The following is a 19,432-nucleotide window of genomic DNA, read 5'->3' as shown; positions in this document are numbered from 1 at the left end:
TTCAGTTCATTCGTACTCTATTTTTTAGAAGAATTTTAGACAAATTACTTTCACTATTGACAGCATGCATGGTAAACCTCGACAGAGATCAGATTTAGAACAAAAGCGACAAAACATCGTTGCCCAAAAAACCGTGCGGACAAGGTACGGTATGTACAGCACAGCATAACTCACCACGAAAACGGCATTGTTCCGCTTGTCGCGCTCAGCCTCTGTCACTTCCGTGGGTCGCACGTACCGCTTCAACCGATGCGGGTGCGCTCGAGGGGATGGGATGAAAAAATAATAATGAACTTGACTGACGGTCGACGGCGAAACTGTTGAACTGGTAAACAGGGCTAACGAACCGTGAATAAGCGGAGCATAAATGTTGCGTTCGTTCGCGTTCGAAGTTGATGCGCCGGCGGCCACCTCAAGCCGGGTCGGGTTGTCAGTCAGTTCGGTCGCTCGTCCATCGATCCGTCCGTCCGTCCGACCGCCAGATCGACTCCCACCGGCTGTGCAGTTCCGGTGATGCACCGGAACGTATGCACCGTTTGCATGGGATGGTGCCTCTTTTGAGGGCGAGCGTGGAATGTGTTGGTTAGTATGTTTGCACTCCGTTGGCGTACAGAGGCAGCGGTAGAGGCTGACTGACTGGTTTGCCGATGTACTGCGGTCAACACGCTCGTACGCCAGCTGGTTTAATGTCAGGTAGTAACGAATCGAAGGCCGCAACCTATTTCGCATGGCAGGTTGTGTCCTGTAAAGAGGAGACAGTCCGGGTCCGGGTACCGATGGTTCGGTATGTTACCAACTCGTGGTTACATTGTCAGCTTCCCGTAGCGTAAAGCTTGATAGCAGTATAGAAGGACACCCATTTTAACATTCTAAACTTGTGCAGAAAAAAGGTGATAAAACATTCAGTCAGTCTGTCGAAATCGTCATGTTGTTGCCGCGAAAAATCGTCCACAGAACTGTCGCAGGACGTGAGAAAGGACATCTATCTTTGTGGTCATTTTTATGATCGAAACGAAATGACTTTCAACTTCAAGGGTAGAGTGAATGTTTTACGATTGCTGCAACTTTTACTATCCTTGCGGTGTAGGAGGAGTAGCTTTTGACATCATTCAACATTGAATTGAAACATTGATGGACTGAAAAGCCGGATCAGAATAATACTTGACTTTAAGGCTAGACCTTGATAGAGACATTTTTGCCTTAATTGAAGCAGATTATTTGCACCAAATCGTAGAAGTAGAGAATGAGAATCTCTCAGGATAAACCTTCGACTCCTCGCATACATCTTTGCACTCATACTCGTCACTCTCGCGTCAACCACTGCAACAGACAGCCTCTGTGGCCAGGTTATTTCGGAGTGCAAAAACATTCAAACCGCCGGAAGCTGCAGCGGAACTCACATTTCCTCTCTGCCTTCCTCTATTTCTCGACTCGCTGCCATGCACTGGTTCGATGCCAAGTTGATGCCAAAAGGATTTCGAAACTCCACCAGCAATGCACTCATAATCGATAGCGCAGCACTGCTGGAGCACTGCAAAACAAACTCCCGTGGCTTCCTTAATTGCTTCCTGGCCTGCGACCCGATCTCCGCAGCCAGGGGCCAACGAATGGGAACAGGGAACCCAATAATAGATGAACAGCAACAGCAACATCAACAACAACAACCACAACGATAAAGAAAAAAAAACAAAACAGGAAAAGGACACTAATTGCTTCCTTCCGGGGGTAGTTTTCCTTCGCAAAAATACCATTTCCCTAACGTCACTTTGTTCTAAATGTTTTCCGTTTCTCCCACGTATCGTTTTTCCCGTATATAGTGTCGGCCGGAGCCAACCAGAGCGCCCACGGACAGCACGAGCTGATTGGCAATTTGCATCATACGTATCTCAAGAGTATTGGCCAGGTAAGGACTTATGACTGCAAACATTTTCCTGCTGTTTCTAGGACACTCCCCCCGGCACACCAGCACACACAAGGAAGGAATTTTAAAAACAAAAAAAAAGGAAAACTACACCAACCATTACCGAGCGCCTAACGAGAGGTAGAACTAAGAAACCTTACCCAACTCATTTCCGGAACTCGTCACACATCAATCAAAGGAAAAACGGTTTTCCAACCTAGCTTGACCGGAGGCACATTTCTTCATTTGCTTCGCCAGTAGTAATTGGCACCGCCCATTAGAAGCATCGGGAGCAGCTCCAGTGAACCACAAAATTGAATTAAATTCTTAACATGCCCAGCATGGTAAACTGTATGTTTGTGGAAAAGAGGAGTTATTTATAGCTGGACCAATATCGGCCCCCAGAACTTTCTCATAAATCGAATATTGCTAATTGATTGATCAATGCAAGGAGCAGTATTTGATTAGGACCCTGAGTTGATTTTGTGTTGAGAGTTTCGTGAATTTGCATGTAGTTTCCAGTAACACAAGGGTAACCTTTTTTTGAGAAAGAAGAACATTTTACCTTTCTCGATTGCACGATTGCACAAAGTGGGCTTGGCTAAAATGATTCGCTTTTGAATAGTTTTCGGAAACATTAATCATCCAAAAACAATTGAAAATCACCATGCATAACCTTATGAAAATGCCTTCAATCAAGAAAATGCTTAATTTATAAATTTTGGAGCAGGGAAAAAATCATCCGGCAAATATTCCTTTAAAACACAAAAGATAGCAACTATTGGGAAATGTGTGTATTGCACAGTAATTAAAATTGAAGCATGAAGAACCAGAACTTACTTTTCCTCGTCTACTAAGCTAGCAAAGCTTAGTGAACTAGTGACAATTTTAATGACACCCAAAAAACCCACTTACAGGCAGGCTTCCAGCAAAATGATCTTTCAACGTTTTCACATTTATCAACCAGGGTATCAGCCGCCCAAATGTCAGCAACTTCCAGTGCCAGCACAATCGCGCAACACATGTAATTCGAAAGGATTAGATGAAATGCGGCGAAGAAGCCACCGCCAAGCTGCTAACACGACGTTACGTTGGCGTGGGCGTTGTTGGCGAAAAACCTCACAATGAGCTCGATGAAAATAAGTTTGCCACCCCGGTGCGATAAATGCAGCCCCGGTGTGAGAGCTCGGATTTTCCCGCTAACAGCACCATGCCACTGATCCGCACCGCTCAACGCGCACCGCGAACACAGGTGGCCTCCGGGCAAGGGAATTTATTGTCCTGCTTAGCTTCCGGAAGCGCTATGCAATTTCATGCAAACGCGCGTTCGCCTTCGCCGTCGCCATTTGTTTGTCTTCCCTCTGTGCCGCTCTCGGCGTGGCACGTCGCGAAGTATCCCATTTTACAATGTTTCCAACCCTCGCGCCGCTGGATGGTGGAACTCCTTCGCGGTGCAACAATTTATCTTTGCAAGATGTTGTGCACATTTACAAACGCGAAATTTATCCCACATGCGGCAGCGGCGACGGCACCACCCCTCCAAAAGGAGCAAATACACCAGCGGAGACAATAGTAGAGCAGGCAAAGGAGTAGAGAGAAGAAAAAAAATAGGATCCCAGACCGCGTAGCGATGCACTCCCGGTCGCTGTCCTGGAGATGGCGCCATCGGCGAACGGACGTGGTGTTTGCTGGCAAACGATTTTGACACGTGCAACCATAATTCAGAGGGTTTTATGGGTGTCGGTCGCCAGGTTGGCGAGGGGCTTCGAGAGAGCCAAAGGAACACTAGCTTAACGCGGGGTACTACAGCCAGAACCCCTCTACGGGTGTTACGCCCGGTAAGTAGGTCATTCAGTGTACGATCGAGAAGCCGGGGACGATGCCCGGGACGAAAGCCATCTCCCGGGGATGGCTCCCGACACCATCGTCAACAACAACAGCGGCAACGGCAGGAAAATGTACTTTCTTTCTGCTCTCAAAATTGAAATCACCCCCAAAACAGCATCTTAACCTCGCTCGCACCATCCTTTTTCGGGGTCGCTCTTTCTGGTGCAGTCGCAAACCGGATGGAAATTGGACGCTTTATCACTCCACATAACGCTAAATCATCACTTGGAAGCAATTTAGGTGGTGGATGCTTGCTGCAACACCCTCTCGAGGGATGTTTTTGGAGGACTCCTCTGATATCGGTTGCAAGGAATAGCATTAGAGGAATTGCAGCTGCGTTGTCTCGGCTGTGCACCTGGTGACTATCCAGCTGTAACACAAGAAGCCAGCCAACGCTTCTGCTGCTATGCTGTTATCGGAAGCAAACGATCATGTCCCTTGATGTGCTTTTTAGACGAGGGTGACTGCTGAACCGTAAACCGTGGGACACATTTTATGATAATACCAATCAATGTGAGTAACGCAGATATCGAGACGTGGGCCACAAGCTAGCGGGATTAAAAATAAAAAAGGGGAAACGGAAAAAAGAACGCACACGTTGCAGATATGAGCCGTAAGAAGAGCGAAAGGTTAAACGTATTGGAACGTTTTAAGATGTTCTTGAGTCAATGTTATATTTTCGCTTGTTATCAAGCTGCAATCTAATAGATTGATGCATATAATACCTTCATCAGGAACTCTCTTAAATGCTTGGTAAACCATCGGCACATCCTCATTCCCTCTCACAAGAACGATAATCAGCGAACGTGAAAGCAAAAAGAGGGAGAGGCTTAATGAATCCGTAGCTAAACCAAAACCTGTAGAGTGAAGTAAAGTGAAAGTAAGCGAATCTTCTTGACGAAAGTGATGACATCGTTGCACTTTTACCAATTTTTGGATTAACGAATGTGGTGGAGCTTACGCATTTCGAAAGAATAGCAATTATTGAAGCAATACTGAAACTGCAAGCCAATTGATTACACTGATTTGTGGCGATTGGAGGCACGCAGCCTAATTATCAGCGCCTTAATACGGGTGTGAGTCGTCCACCTTTTTTTTTTACTTTCACTTCCGCTACAAAAACCCAATGCTTTGCTCCAGACGATCATGAGTCGAATAAACAAAAAAACGGTATTTTGGTTGCGGTCTGCTAGCGACGAAAGGTGAAAATACACCCTGGTTCCAGCTAGCTAGCTGACCTACTCATGAATCACCAGCGTCCAGCCCATCTTCAAGTTCTTCTGTTGAGGCGCTAGCGAGAACAATGGGAGAAGGAATTTTCGGGGGGGTGGGGATTGAAAATGACACTTTGCGTATCGAGAAATGTTGCTAATTTTTATGTAAATTACCAACGCAAACAACGCGACTCCGTGCACTTTCCCCACTCCTAATACCGTGCATCCATTATTCATCGTGTGCTTTGAGGTTGAGGACCATCGTAAACCTTTCTTTGTGAACGAATTGATTCTATTCAGCTCTCGAGTCTTATGTTTCTCTTCCCTTTCATTGACCTTCCCCACAGAAACACACCTTGAATGCGACGGAGCTGAACAATACGCGCCGGGCCGAGGTACCGATGATCTTCTTCAACCGCGTACCGAAAGTTGGCAGCCAAACGTTTATGGAGCTGCTGCGCCGGCTTGCCGTCCGGAATGAGTATAACTTCCACCGTGACGCCGTGCAACGCCTGGAGGTGATCCGGCTTTCATCAGAACGGCAGCAAGATTTGGCCGAGATGGTCATGAACTTGCCGGTACCGTCCGTTTACGTGAAGCACGTGTGCTACACCAACTTTACCCGCTTCGGACTGCCGATGCCGATCTACGTTAATATGGTGCGCGACCCAGTGGAGCGGATCATCAGCTGGTACTACTACGTCCGTGCTCCCTGGTACTACGTCGAAAGGAAACAAGCCTTTCCCGATCTTCCACTACCCGATCCACGCTGGCTGAAGAAGGACTTTGAGACGTGCGTCCTGCAAGGTGATCCCGAGTGTACCTATACCCAGAACGTGGTGCATGAAGGCATCGGTGATCATCGTCGGCAAACACTGTTCTTCTGCGGACACGATGAGGCGTGCTTGTAAGTAACGGATGCCCAGCTGGAAGGAACCTCGCCCATTTTTATCACTCCCTTTCTTTCGCTACCGTTCTAGACCCTTCAACAGTCCCGGTGCGCTCGAGAGGGCAAAGTATGCCGTCGAAAGTCAGTATGCCGTGGTTGGCGTGCTGGAGGATCTCAACACGACGCTCGCCGTGCTGGAGCAGTACGTACCGCGGTTCTTTACCGGCGCCAGCTCCATCTACTTCAACGAGGTGAACGTACTGCGGAAGATCAACAAGAACAACTTCAAACCGCCCGTGAGCGAAGAGATCAAGGATCTGGTGCGACGAAATTTCACCAAGGAGATCGAGTTCTACCAGTTCTGCAAGCAGCGGCTCTACAAGCAGTACCTTGCCACCCAGCTGCCGCCACATTAGTGTTCCTTTTCCTCGCGTCCTGTGCCAGAGGATATCCTTCCGCCACCTCCCCCTCCCCCTCCCCTCTCCCCGTTAACATCCTACAATACCGCGCATCTACTCGAAGGCGAACTACACATTCAGACGCGTTTTGCTTGCGACGAGCCCGTCATTATTTATGTATAAAATATTAATCCTAGACTGTAGCACCATCAACCAGCAGTGTCGAGCGGGACAGACAGAAGATGCTGTCGGTGGTACAATGTTTTGTGTTATGTGGCAGGAGTGTGTTAGGAGAAATGTGTAAAAAATAAATACTGAATTAAAAAAAACACAAAAGTTCGCTTTATTCTCGAAACAAAAGGAAGACAAGACCCTACAACGTAAGTACTAATTCACGGTTCTCTTCGGTGAGTGAGGAGTTGAAAAGGTAACTACGGTTTTGAAATTCATATTTGGAATCCTCTCACACGACCTTCTCAAATTATTTGATAACGCAAACTTACTATCTAATGAACATTTCAACGGTTTTTTTCGGATAACAAAACACAAAACTTAAGACGTGGATATTATAGGAACCGTTTGGGCAACATATTTGTCTTTGGTCCACGCGAGTATCAGGTGTTGCATGAATAAATGTGCATACAAAAAGTGCATGCGTATAAGTTGTACCTGATGTTTAAGTTAAACAAAATTCTGCTACGAATTTCATGGTGCATCACTAAATCAAACAGTAAATAAGGCCTTTGGGAAGATCGATGAACCGTAAACCAGAACAAAACACGGCTTAGAGATACTTTCGCACACGCAGCATTGACTAGCTTTCGATCTTGGCATTCAAAACGTTGGTAAAATGATGTTTGCATGCCCGTTGCACCTCCACGTCCTCGCTGGTGCAATACAGAATGTAATCCTTCACTTCCGCACTCGCCGGCAACGTTGCGCAATTGCCGATCATAGTGGCGACCTCTCCAGCATTCGCCGCCGGCACAATCACCATCCCGTTGCCGGTACCGTTGCAAGCGTAGAAGTTAACATTAAACTTCTCGAACCACTGTTTGGTGGATCGGATGTGTCGAGAGGTTTGCCGTACCAGCGGCTCGACGTACGTCCGATTGAACTCCTCGACCTATGTGAAACAAAGCGCGAAGGCAATGTTGAAATGGGAAAAAAGATAAATGTTTAGGGGGGAATTCACATACGACACAGCACACTGTTGCTTATATACCTCATCACTCAAATCGACAGGCGACAGTAAAATATCTTGGTACAGCTTACGGTTTCGCAAACGATTAATAAGCTCTTTGGCTTTCTCCAGCCCGGCAAGCTGGCTGCAGGCTATCTCGTCGACAATACTATCATCTAAGTACTTGAAGAGGTCCAGGTTGTTGTGTACTTTCGACAGGCGCTCACTCATTCCATTACTTTAACAAAAAGGATAGGAAGTATTAATTTAACAACGATAACGACAAAATATGTTTAAATTCTTTTAAAAGGACACAAAAGCTCCTGAAAGCACACCTTAGCTTCCAGCTGGCAACGCTGTTATCGCAGGATATGCTCGTGCGTCACCACCCATGCGCATGAGCAAGGATAACCATCCAAGACATAACAATAACAACTGGACCAGGATGTCTCGACATGTCAAATCATTATCAGTGATCCTCTGAGACGGATTGTTGCGAAAGAAAAGATTATTACACGCAAAGGTGTGCCAGTCTACTTAGGTTCTCGTTTTTCTCTATCTACCGTTGATTTATAACACTAGCAAGGAAATCGATTCTAGGTTTTACATTAGTTAATGAGTGGAGAAACACGTTCGGCATTAGAATGATTACAAAACACCACCGTAGCAGCATCTTGTTGCGTTCCGTGTTCCTTTACACCACAATCTTCAATTGTCTCCACACGGTGGTGGCAAAAGGTCCACACCATCCGGGCGGAGAGTTTAGCCGAAAATCTGGTCGGCAGCAGCTAGATGAACATCTGCAGCATCAACGCGAGTATGGAATCGTTTATGTACCATTATCAGTGCATCGATTAGTGCATATTTAATCTCTCATTCAAACAGACACCTGGAGGAGGATTTAAAAGGTCTACCGATCGGTGACCAGCAGCTAATGCAGATGACGGAGGATGAGAAAAACTTTTACTACTTTAAGCTGCACGATTCGGACAATAATGATAATTTGGATGGGCTCGAAATGCTACACGCGGCCACCCACCACAATCACCAGCATCGCCATGGAAGTGATCATCCGGAGGAAACCTCGACCACAACCGATAATCCCTCGCAGTTCGTAAGGGAGGATGATCTAACTCATATCATTGGTAATGCAGTGTAACCGAAATCGAAAAGGCAGCGATAAAAAAAATTACCCGTCCTTTGCAGAGGTAATCGACGACTTCATCGAGTTCGCCGATAAGGATCGCAACGGGTTGCTCGATTATCCGGAATACATTAGCGCTATTAACTTAAGTGAACCCAAAACACCGGCACCGGAACCACTCGAACCGATAAATGACCTTTCTACGAATGATTTGCATGCGGCTATGGCGGACAGTACTGACGGAAAGGATTCCTCAATAAATACGGTACACGACTAAAGCTCGGAAAAAATTACTTACCGGGAGAACTGAAATCCCACACGCTCCGATTCGTGCAGTACATCTAGCATCATTAGCTCAGCTGCCAACACTTTCGGGTCCTGATAGCAGCGAATGTGGAACGTTTGGCGTGCACAGGCCATCTCGTAAATGAGTGCATAATCTCGCAGATCGTACGCCAAAATGGATTCGTTGCCCAACTGCATCACCCGTGCACGATCGAAGATTGTCCGGAACGGGCGCGATGGGCTTATGATATCGGGCACATGCTGTGAATCGCGCTGTAGATAGTCGCACCGATCGACATCCACATCACCACTGACAATCTGGCTCAGGAATCGTCGATCGGGACTGAGCAACCCGAACGCATCACCCCTGATAAGGCCACACACCAGCGCTATCTCCTGCTCCGATAGATCCGTTGACCGGCGCAATATTCCATCGACGATTCGAACGGAGGATACTTCGTGCTGTGCGTGACGCAGTAGAAGAAAGGTATAGGTTAAGTCGAAACATAATTCACAGAAACAACGCCCTCACTTACCTTCCAGCATTCGCCGTACACTTCGACAAACTTCTCCCACATGTGCGAAAATGGTCCATGGCCAACATCGTGCAACAAAGCGGCCAACTGGAATAAGAAATATGGAGAAAGAGTGGCGGATCAGTGACAAATCTCAAATTTTACTTTCTCCAAAATCCGTCCAGGCTTTCACCTACCAGCACACACTTTCGATCGAATTCGCTGACGGGATGGGTTAGGCTTAGAGAGTCCAGCAACCGGTTCGCCAAATAGCAGGCTCTGGAAAGAAAACGGCATTTTCTGTTAATCCGAAAGTCCCATCTCAAACCACGGAACCTCTGCTGTTCCAAACTTACCCGACCGAGTGTTGATATCTAGTATGCTGGGCTCCGGTAAATCGCGCGTCTCTGGCAACACCAAGCTGCTTCAGGTGGTTCAATCTTTGGAACTCGGCCACTTCCGCCACCGGCCGGATGAAGGCGGGAAGGCTTACGGGCCCGTAAACGGTATCGCTAACGGTGAACTCCATAATACTTGGCTGAATCTTGTACGAATGCACGTATCGCTCCGTAGCGGGTTCCGTTCCAATCGACACTCCCAGGGGAAATGCAGCGCGGCGGTTGATTCGAAACGATCGAGGGCGTCTTCCGTGGGGAAACACATCACAGAGCGCGTAACTAAGAAACCAGTCGACTATTTTGTTGTACGATTATCACATAGTTTCGGATTTTGAGCAACCGCCAGCCCTGCGTTGAAGTAAACAAACCAGTCCCAAAAATCGTCAAGGTCACGGCCCTCAAATACAGAACCGGACCTTCGGGTTTCGATAACTTGCTTCTTATTTAACACCCGCAGATTGCTTATCGAGAGTTAGAGAATCTTTTGATAACGCGTTTGTGGAATTTTCGGGCACAAAAGTGCCGGGCACAAATCGAACCGTAAAGTAAACAACGAAAAGTTGCCATTATGACAGCGCAGTGACAGCTGATGTTCGAACGAAAACAGAAATTCGCGCGCAATCCGCAGATCCAGATTTGTTTGAACTTTGTGAAAGGCTCCGCGGTTTTTGTGTTAAAAGTGTTCGTAAATTCATGATTTTCAGTAGTAAATGATATACCGAAGGCTTCCGGAGCAACCATGACGTACGATGAGCGAAGTAAGTATCGCTACGCTTTCAGCTCGAACGGGCTTGATCGAAAACCTGTTTTTTCTTGTGTACAGAGCTGATAAGGAAGAAAACCAAGTACGCCAACGAAGATAACTATCTGTCCCTGGCGGAAACATGCGAGCGACTGGGGGAACTGTACAAGGAGCGCGAGGAACATCAGCGGGCCCTGAACGAGTACAAGCTTGCGGCCAAAGCGTACGAGAAGCTGAACCGGCGTATGGAACGCGGCCTCGCGTTCCGTATGATCGGCGAAATGTACCTCATGCTGGGCCAGTTCAAAGAGGCACTCCAGAACGTCCAAGCTTACATGCGAGCGGCCCAGAACGAAGGAAATCGAATGGAAATGCAACGGGCACACGTCACGATCGGACGGGTACATCTGCACCGTGCCGAGTGTCAATCATCTGCCGATGCCGAAGCGGATCTGATTGAGGCGGAGAAAGCGTTCCATAAAGGGCTGGAGATGTGCAAAGATTTGCAAGGGAGTACGCGGAAGCACGATCTCATGGAAATGGAGGCAGGAATCTACCTAAACCTCGGTGTAACACTCGATCGTCGAGGAAAACCGGAAACAGCCCAACAGCACATGGAGCGTGCAATAAGATTGGCCCGAGATGCGGATCTTTTCGAGCTGCTGCACACATGCTATAGCACGATGGCCCTATCGACGTCGCGCTGGGAGCGCAAAGAAGGTTCCGGGGGTCCGAACTGTGGTAAAACGTTGCGCCTGCTCAATCAAGCCCTGGAGGTGGCATCGAGATTGCAGAACCGTGCCTCAAAGATGTGCCAAACGCTGCTGCTGAAAGGTGAATTCTTTATCCGAATGGGTGACTTCCAGAGTGCGCGACAAACGCTGAAGAAAGCCTACCGATTAAAGACGCCCGTGTCTACGGATGCAAAGGTGATTGAAACACAGCTCAAGGTGCTGGTAGCGATGTGTCGTACCGAAGACGATCTCATTACAACCGACGCGACTGATTACGCACGCAGGAAGACACTGTACGAGCGTATGGGTGATGGATCGTGCAAGCTGCGTAATTTTGCCAAAGCCATCGGGTACTACACCCGGATGCTGGAGTGTGCTGAGGCAGCTGGAGAGGTCAATCGGCAGCTGATACCCTGCTACGTTAGTCTGTACCAAACGTACACCGACAATCGGCAGTACGAGGAAGCACTTGACTTCCTGTGGAAAGAGTACGCCATCATTTCCGACGAGCCCAAGGAAGCGTATCACACGCTTCTGCAAATTGCGAAACTGTACGAGAGGCAGAAAAGTCGTTCCTTCTTCGAGACTTCCGACATTTACCGGAAAGCACAATTGGAAGCGCGAAAGCTTGGTTCGATTGAGCTGGAAAAGGTACCGATACAGCGGGCAGTCAAACTGCTCCGTGCCAACTGCATGGAACTGATGGCGGAAGATCTGGAGCGGGAGGCTGTAACAGCAGGCATTGATCTAGGCACCGGGCCCGAACTGGACAGTGAAGAACTTCCAGATTCCGAGGGTGATCTACTGGCCGGTCCGGTTGGTATTATTGATGAAGAGCTTCAAGAGAATGATCATGATACGCCCAACATCGGCGACGATGTGCAGCTAGATGTCGATCTCTCCGATGACGCCGACAGCGATGGACAATCTGCGAATAAGTCGGCGTCGGTATCCATCAACGACCTCGATAGCACAGCAGCTGGAACGACTCCTGGTTCCAGAACACGCAAACGTGGCACAACATTCGCAGTGCGGCGCAACAATAAGGGCGAAACGCAGCTTCACCAAGCGGCCATCTCGGGAAACAAGGCGTTGGCCGAACGATTGATCATCCAAGGGCATCCGGTGAATGTGCGCGATCATGCTGGTTGGTTACCATTGCATGAAGCTTGCATTCATGGGCACACCGAAATCGTTGAACTGCTACTAGACCGCGGAGCACATCTGAATGATAAAGGAGGAACCAGCTGTGATGGTATAACTCCACTGTACGATGCCTGCAGTAATGGTCGTTTGGATGTTGTCGAGCTGCTGCTGGAACGTGGTGCCAATGCAACGCACCGTACCGACTTTGGTGATACGGCTCTAAACGTTCTCGACAAGTGGTACAGCGAACGGAAACCCGGATCACTTTCATCGGAACAGTGTGCTCAATATTCGCGGATACGTGAACTCTTGGTGACCAAGTTTGATGCTGCAGCCATCCAAACCTCACCTCCACCTACGGTAGATGATTCGGGCAGGTCAAAGTCTAGCAGAAAAGCTCCTCGAGGAATGTCACAAGCAACGCCCGACGCTTCACCGCAAAGCCTTTCACTACGACGCTCCGGAACAGCATCGTCTGGATATGGCAGTGCACAATCTGTACCTTCCAAGCATCGTAACACGCTGCCGGATCAAGACAGCTCCGAGAGCTCGGATGAATCGCAACACAGTGAAAAGGATGAAGATGGCGCAGTGGAGCGTAAACGATCCGGCGTCAAAGAGTATCGTAGTGCAATGCAAGCATTGCGTAAAACTTCAAATGGAACGGTTACTGAACTACCTTCAAAGTCTCGCTTATCTCTTTCCGCTCAAAAGAAGCGCCTAGCGCACATGACAATGGAGGAAGTAGATGCCGATGACTGGCTAATCGATGATTTGCAGCAATCGGCCAAACGAAGCCGTGTCAGTCGCAATCTACACAACTCGTTACTGGATGGACAGCAGCTAAGACGCTCCTCTTCCTATTCCAGTCCAAAACCTGTGCGCAAAGAGCGACTGCTTGATGACGATCCAGCCTCCGTCACGGCAAACCACTCTCGTATGGACGCGTTAGTCGATTCGGAAGATTCGGAGGATGATCTAGTGGATAGTGGATGCGAAAGAGAGGCACGGCAAAGCGTTACAGCGAAGGATACCACCGGAGACAGTGCCTTCAGTGTGCTAATGAATAATTCATCGAAGAGCTTTCGAAGGATAAAGCAACGTCGTGGTTCGGCTGAATTGCGTTCGTCCCTAAGTCGGAGATACTCTTCCGGACAGGTATCGCTTGTTGATGCCGGCTTTCAACGCGTAGCAAGCCCCACTGTAGAGGAGAAAGAAAATCATGCTCCTCCAGCTACGATGGAGCTGGCATCACCAGCAAAGCGTTCGTTGAGCCCCAGATCTCAGACGATGGTTGCAAGTAGCGAGCCGATTCCACCGACACGTACTGTACATGTCACGCTGGACAACGGTGTAACTATTGCTGTTAATCTCGAGGGTCGAACCACACTTGCCACGCTCACAATTGGGTGGTTCTGTAATGAAGTTATCAAATCTTACATGATGTAAGTTGGTGTTAGTCTTGTTAATTGTAAGCCGTTAATTAATTGTTTCGATTCTCTGCAGATTACACGGCAAACGGCCAGTCATTAAGCTGCGACCAGTGGAAAATGGTGCGACCCTTCGTTCCTTTACCGAGACGGAACCATTAACTGCCCTTATTGGAAGCAGTTCTTCCGACAGATCGATTGTTTTCGCGCAAATAGTGGACTGGGAGCGGATCAATCTCGATCAGTTCTATGATGATTACGTACTGGAACATAATCTAGGTAAGTTTAGGCGTGCGGATCGTGTAAGAAAACATTTCATTGTGTTTACCTTGTTTTTTGCTTTCCAGCTAACGATAACGATTTGCGAAAAGAGCTGTTGATGATGGATCGCAACGAGAAGATTGCCTTGGAAGTGAATTTTGCACGAAACGTTCCATCGATACCACTCGCTCCGGCACACGTGCTTTCCATGGTTTTTTCAGTCATTTTCTTCCAGCAGGATTGGTTAAACCATTTGGATCTCTCGTTAAATGGTATCACCGATCAGGATATGGCCAAATTAGTACGCTACCTGCCATCCTTTCAGCATTTGCGTGTCCTTCGGTTAGCGATGAATCTGCTGACTAGCCGAACACTTGAGATGCTGTGTTTCAGTAGAAAGGAGCAAACATCACATATGGCCACAATGGACACGTTCAACAATGTTCAACCAGCGTTAGGAGCGGGCCAGTTAACGGAACTTGATCTTAGCCACAATCCTCTCCATGACACGGCACTCGTACCACTCGGGACTTTGTGCAATGCTTTGCCGAACCTTCGCATCCTACGGATCCGCTCAACACAAATATCCAACTTCATTCCCTCCGAGCATCCCTCAATTAACATCGCTCGGTTAGTTTCGTTCGATATTTCCGAGAACAAACTAAACACTCGATCGGTCGAGAATTTGTTGCAGTTGCTGAATGACGGTCAACTAAAGGAAGCGAATTTTAACACGATGGCAGTACTTTGCAATGACTTCAAGCCCAAGCTATGGCAAACTATCACCGAGCATCGGCTCGATTCTTTGCGACTGCTTAATCTTCGAAATTGTCGTCTAACGGACGAGGAGCTGGAATCGTGTCTACTACCAGCGTTAGGTCGCAACTGCGAAAAGCTCATCCATTTAGATCTTTCACTGAATGTACGACTCACGAACCGCTCGTTTGTGGCCCTGCTGCGTCACTGTGCCACTGCTTCGTATCGCCTGGAACATGTACGATTCGATCACGATGTGCAACTGTTAGCCAACCTAGACAACTATAGCACGCGATTAGAAGAGCTACTGCAACTAATCGAGCTGAGCTCGAGTGCTCACTATCCGCAGGAGATCTACGGTATACTACCGACGCGCGATTACTCGGCCGATCGGCAAAAACTACTTCTCGAGCTACTGGAAGCCCTTTGGCGTCGCATTTGGTCAACGAAACAAGCATACATTACGACGAACGAGAGTGATCGATCGATCAAGCTATCGGTTGATTGAAATTATAATGTCTCCCCCGAGTGCCTTAGTAAATACAGTACATTTGCTGACCTGTCAGTATTCCAATTCGAAGCAAAAAGTTTAAAAAGGTTTTGATTCATGATGACAAAGAGGCCATTCTATTCTGTCAATAAGCGATGAAAAAATCCGTATCTTACAATGTCGGTGCTAAAGCTATCCTACAAAAACATGTTTGGTCTACTGAAACCAGCTCTCGTCCGCTTCCATCGATTTCGGTTGCTGAAACCGTTCCCATGTAGGCATGTTCGCACACCAAAACGCACACACATCAAGCCGCTGGCAGTACATCACGTTTGATTATCAATGCAATTGACTACGGTACCAAATCCTGGTGCCTTCCATTCCGCCCAGGGATTGAACAATTAGGAATAGATTGAAGAGGCTAGCTGCTCGTAAATACTCGTCAACTCGTTGTACAACTGCTTTTTTAACATTTTCGAAGCACCCCAAGGACGCTGACTATCGATGTCTGTCTTACTGGCAGGCTTTGCACAACGCTCGAGAATACGCAGCAACCGATTCGGGCTTTTCTCCGTCACCAGAATGCCTGGTGCACTGGCAGTGCCGCGGAATATCTGATAGGGAGAGATGGGTAGCAGATTAAGAATAATTGAAAGAATGGCCAACAGAATGATCGGCTACCTTGTCGCACACGATCTGTAGATTGTTGTTCAGCAACCGGTTTGTACACTGCCGCAAGGTGGTATTACAGCGGCTACGACAGTCGTAATAGGCGCAGTCTGCATCCGACTCACACCAGCGTCCATCCGAAAGCTTTCTGTCAATCGATGCTTCTGTGGTAATATACCGCAGATCGTGGTATTTCATGCGGCTATCGCTAATACCAAACCCGGCCAACAGTACCGAACACATCTGGAAGCGATTTTGAGCCATCTCTTCAAGATAGTCGAGAATGAGGACGGCTACCTTGATGTGGTACCGCCATTTGGATAGATCGATGTGGTTCGTAAAATGATACCGCCGCTCATCGAACTCGACCGTCTCGAGCAACTCGGTCAGAAACAGATCACCACAGGTACCGATCACTTGAGGGAAGATTTCCTTCTCCTCGTACAACCGACTCAGCAGATACTCGTTATTCTGTATCAAGTTCCAGCTGTTGCGCATGCTGGCATGAAACAGCACGTGATTGTTTTTGTTCTTGAGCTTCAGCAGACTGTTCAACTTATCAAAGGGGAGCTGAAGATCGTACCGTAACGCAATGTAGCGCCGAACTATACCGACATATTCAGTTTCCGTTGGAAAATGTTCCTCGTGCCGGTGGCTATCGATCCAGGAGAGTTGCTCGTAGTTTACATCGGGGACTGCATGCTGGAAAAGTCACTGCCGTATCATCGGTGGATCATCAGCTTTCGCCCAAAACATACTCTACCTTCAAAACCACATACTGTTGAGCCTTCCGTGCGAGAAAACGATTTGGATTGGCAGGATACAGTACGGCCTGGTTCCGGTATGGGCACTGGAACTCGGATATAGTGTCCCCGGCACAGAGCTCCGGGCACATGTAGCCCGTGATTTCGTTGCTATAATACTGGTTGCACTGGAAGTATCAATTTTGATGTTACAGAGGGAGATACGGATTGGTTCATGACTGAGGACACTTACTATTTTGGATACCTTCCATTCAATCATCACATCGAAACAATAGTAAACCCCCGTGAGCAAATATCCTATTACCGCGACTACAAACAATACCATCGCGGTCGCGCACATCATCGCACAGTAGTAACGACGTCTTGGTGAGAAGCGAAACTTTCGAGTCATGATTTTAAGGCGGGCTGAAAGCGCCTGCAAACAGCCGCTAGCACTATCGTTGATTGTCATCCTGTATCTTCGGCGTCGTTTTAGGTTCACTTCTCCGCACTGGATCTGCGATGGTGTCCCGGTGCGCAATGTTTACTTCCTCAGCCAGAAGCTGCCAATCATTCCAACAATTCACATTTGCGAGCAGTACTACAGATACTACATTTCACCGCTCAACGGAAACAGGAAACGTGCCTCTTTCACACACACTCTAAATTCCCAGTGTTGACCAACAAACAGAACAATGGCCGGTAGAAATGGCCACTGTTACATAAAAACATAAATGTCCGCCCAAAATGTCACCGTCCCGATTCAAGGACGTAAAATTGCGTGCGTGCGCCACCGCTGGAGGAGAAGAAGCTGCTCCGAAGGACCGACGAAGACTCGTCGGTTTGTTTTGAGGAGTGACGTCATGTCAGTAAACGTAGTCGTAGGAGGTGGCAGGTTGGTACCAGCATTGCGCATGATTTCATCCTGCCTCTGCCATCTGTCTCCCATTGTTCTGTGGCACGTGTTGCATTGCAGTTTCTCAAAGAATGTTGGATGCTGATGCCGCTAGCGGTAGCACGTGGTCGCCGATTGCTGGAAAGATGCAACGCGTTGCAACGGGTGCAACGCCCGGAAGGTGGTCACGAAGTTAATGCACCGAGGATGAAACTGATGAAAGGGCAATGTTTCATTAATGTATCCCTAATGCATTCGTTGAACTCATGATCTACGTTTTGGTGGGGGGAAAACACACATTGGGTGCAACTGTTGATGCAATTTGGAGTGCAATTGCACTTTCTGATGCAATTGCAGATGGCATCATTGTGATGCAAACTGCAGCAAGATTACCGAAGTTCTAGCTTTTCCTTTGGCTCAGAACCATACTAAATCTGTTTGCAAGCAGAACAAGAGTTGCATTTTTTGTATCTTTTGGATATCCACTAAACACACCAAACCCCTGATACTTAAAAGTATGTTCCATTCTTTGAATACTCAAGTAAGGTCATTGCACTTGCGTATTGATCGCACACCTACAGTTTTGACCCAATTCTAGTTGCGACACGTGCCATTTGTTCGGGGATACAAGTGCCTAGAGGGAGTATAGAGGTGTCGAATGTTTCATGAAGTTTAGCCCTTGAGCTGATAGGCATGTTTCATCATACACTACATGGAAAAGTTCTAAATTTTAATATGCCGCTTTGCAATGCACCAACAACAAAAAATGACTTATAGATATCTTTTCACGATTCAGATGGGATTAGTTTAAGGGAATTATTTATCAGCAAATAGTCAACTGCTATCCATTAGCATAGTGTACTAGTCCTTCATGCATAAGACATGTGTTGTAATGAAAATAGTATCGCTTCGTTTACAATTCTGTTCACTAATTGAAGCCGACCTTTTTTTCTTTTAGTTAGAACGATCGAATGGAAACCAAAAGAGAGCCCACGAGAGATCGTTTCCAAACTCGTGAGATTCATCCCTACGAAGCAACCCCATCATCTCTCTTCGCATCTCCGGCGCTCTCTAGTGCAGCTCTTTTTTATCCACGCTGCTCTCGCCCACTCTCTATGTTACTTCGCTCTACCGAAAGTGAAAGTGTCCCCGAATGCGGGTGGCATGGTGGACCGTGCAGCATAATTGAAAGGGCAACAGAGCCCTAGTGCGCTCTCGCGGAGGAAAACACTAATGTTTACGTTTGGCACGTGAAACACATTTAGCATCGAGGGATCCCTCTAGCGTATTGACCGGGGGAGAACAAATGCCTGGATCCAGTTCGACAAGTAATTAAAGGACATCTGGAGCATAGGACTAGGAATACAAAAGGAAAAGGTTTCCAACAATCATGTATTCCTTTCCGCCATTAAGATCCGATTCTTCGATGCAGTGCTCCCTTGAGGGTCTGCTCCGTTATAAGATCTGCCGATCCGCGAGCCCCAACCCAAGTCCACCCCGTCCCCCACTCATCCCACATGAGACAACCGTGGGGAGCACCGAACGCATGCGCTTCTCCGAGGAGAGCGAGAGAAAGAGCGCGCGCGAGCATAGGCGCCAGAGCGATAGGAGATAACGAGAGCGGTGAAAGGAGCGCACAAGATGGTAGAAGAGAAGGCTAGAGAGAGAAAGAGAGCTAGCGGGAATCAGCTGCTCAATTGAGTGCAGTACCACCGGCCTGGTGTGGCCACCACCTCGTCGTCGCGGAATCTCC

At 47.8% G+C, this 19,432-nt stretch overlaps 4 protein-coding genes across 4 annotated transcripts in view; 2 read left to right on the top strand and 2 right to left on the bottom strand.

Moving 5' to 3' along the window:
- LOC126575926 (heparan sulfate 2-O-sulfotransferase pipe) overlaps positions 1-6,512 on the top strand; it is a 103,655-nt gene extending 97,143 nt beyond the window's left edge. Inside the window, exons 3-5 of the mRNA XM_050236947.1 lie at positions 1,818-1,903; positions 5,349-5,908; positions 5,982-6,512. Of these exons, the coding sequence (XP_050092904.1) occupies positions 1,818-1,903; positions 5,349-5,908; positions 5,982-6,306 (971 nt within the window). The 3' untranslated portion in view covers positions 6,307-6,512. The remainder of the gene's footprint in view (positions 1-1,817; positions 1,904-5,348; positions 5,909-5,981) is intronic.
- Positions 6,513-6,607: 95 nt separating this feature from the next.
- On the bottom strand, positions 6,608-10,334 carry LOC126575925 (deoxynucleoside triphosphate triphosphohydrolase SAMHD1 homolog). Its single transcript, XM_050236946.1, has 6 exons — positions 9,772-10,334; positions 9,613-9,694; positions 9,437-9,523; positions 8,914-9,362; positions 7,514-7,709; positions 6,608-7,414 (listed from the first exon to the last, which is right to left on the bottom strand). The coding sequence occupies exons 1-6, from the start codon at positions 9,942-9,944 to the stop codon at positions 7,103-7,105; spliced, it is 1,299 nt and encodes a 432-aa protein (XP_050092903.1). The 5' UTR covers positions 9,945-10,334; the 3' UTR covers positions 6,608-7,102.
- A 164-nt stretch (positions 10,335-10,498) lies between these two features.
- LOC126574988 (tonsoku-like protein) lies at positions 10,499-15,443 on the top strand. Its single transcript, XM_050235442.1, has 4 exons — positions 10,499-10,571; positions 10,637-13,880; positions 13,942-14,144; positions 14,213-15,443. Exons 1-4 carry the CDS (start codon positions 10,553-10,555, stop codon positions 15,388-15,390), a joined length of 4,644 nt encoding a protein of 1,547 aa, XP_050091399.1. The 5' UTR covers positions 10,499-10,552; the 3' UTR covers positions 15,391-15,443.
- A 329-nt stretch (positions 15,444-15,772) lies between these two features.
- On the bottom strand, positions 15,773-17,377 carry LOC126576135 (divergent protein kinase domain 1C). The gene is given in 4 exon segments (XM_050237278.1): positions 15,773-15,986; positions 16,054-16,755; positions 16,796-16,972; positions 17,038-17,377. Coding segments are annotated over 4 exon segments (1,311 nt in total). The 5' UTR covers positions 17,257-17,377; the 3' UTR covers position 15,773.
- Between the last annotated feature and the right edge of the window lie 2,055 nt (positions 17,378-19,432).

This window comes from Anopheles aquasalis, chromosome 3 (assembly GCF_943734665.1).
Source record: "Anopheles aquasalis chromosome 3, idAnoAquaMG_Q_19, whole genome shotgun sequence".
Lineage (NCBI taxonomy): Eukaryota > Metazoa > Arthropoda > Insecta > Diptera > Culicidae > Anopheles > Anopheles aquasalis.
Note: the sequence above shows the minus strand (reverse complement) of the source record. Positions and strands in the feature narration are given on the sequence as shown.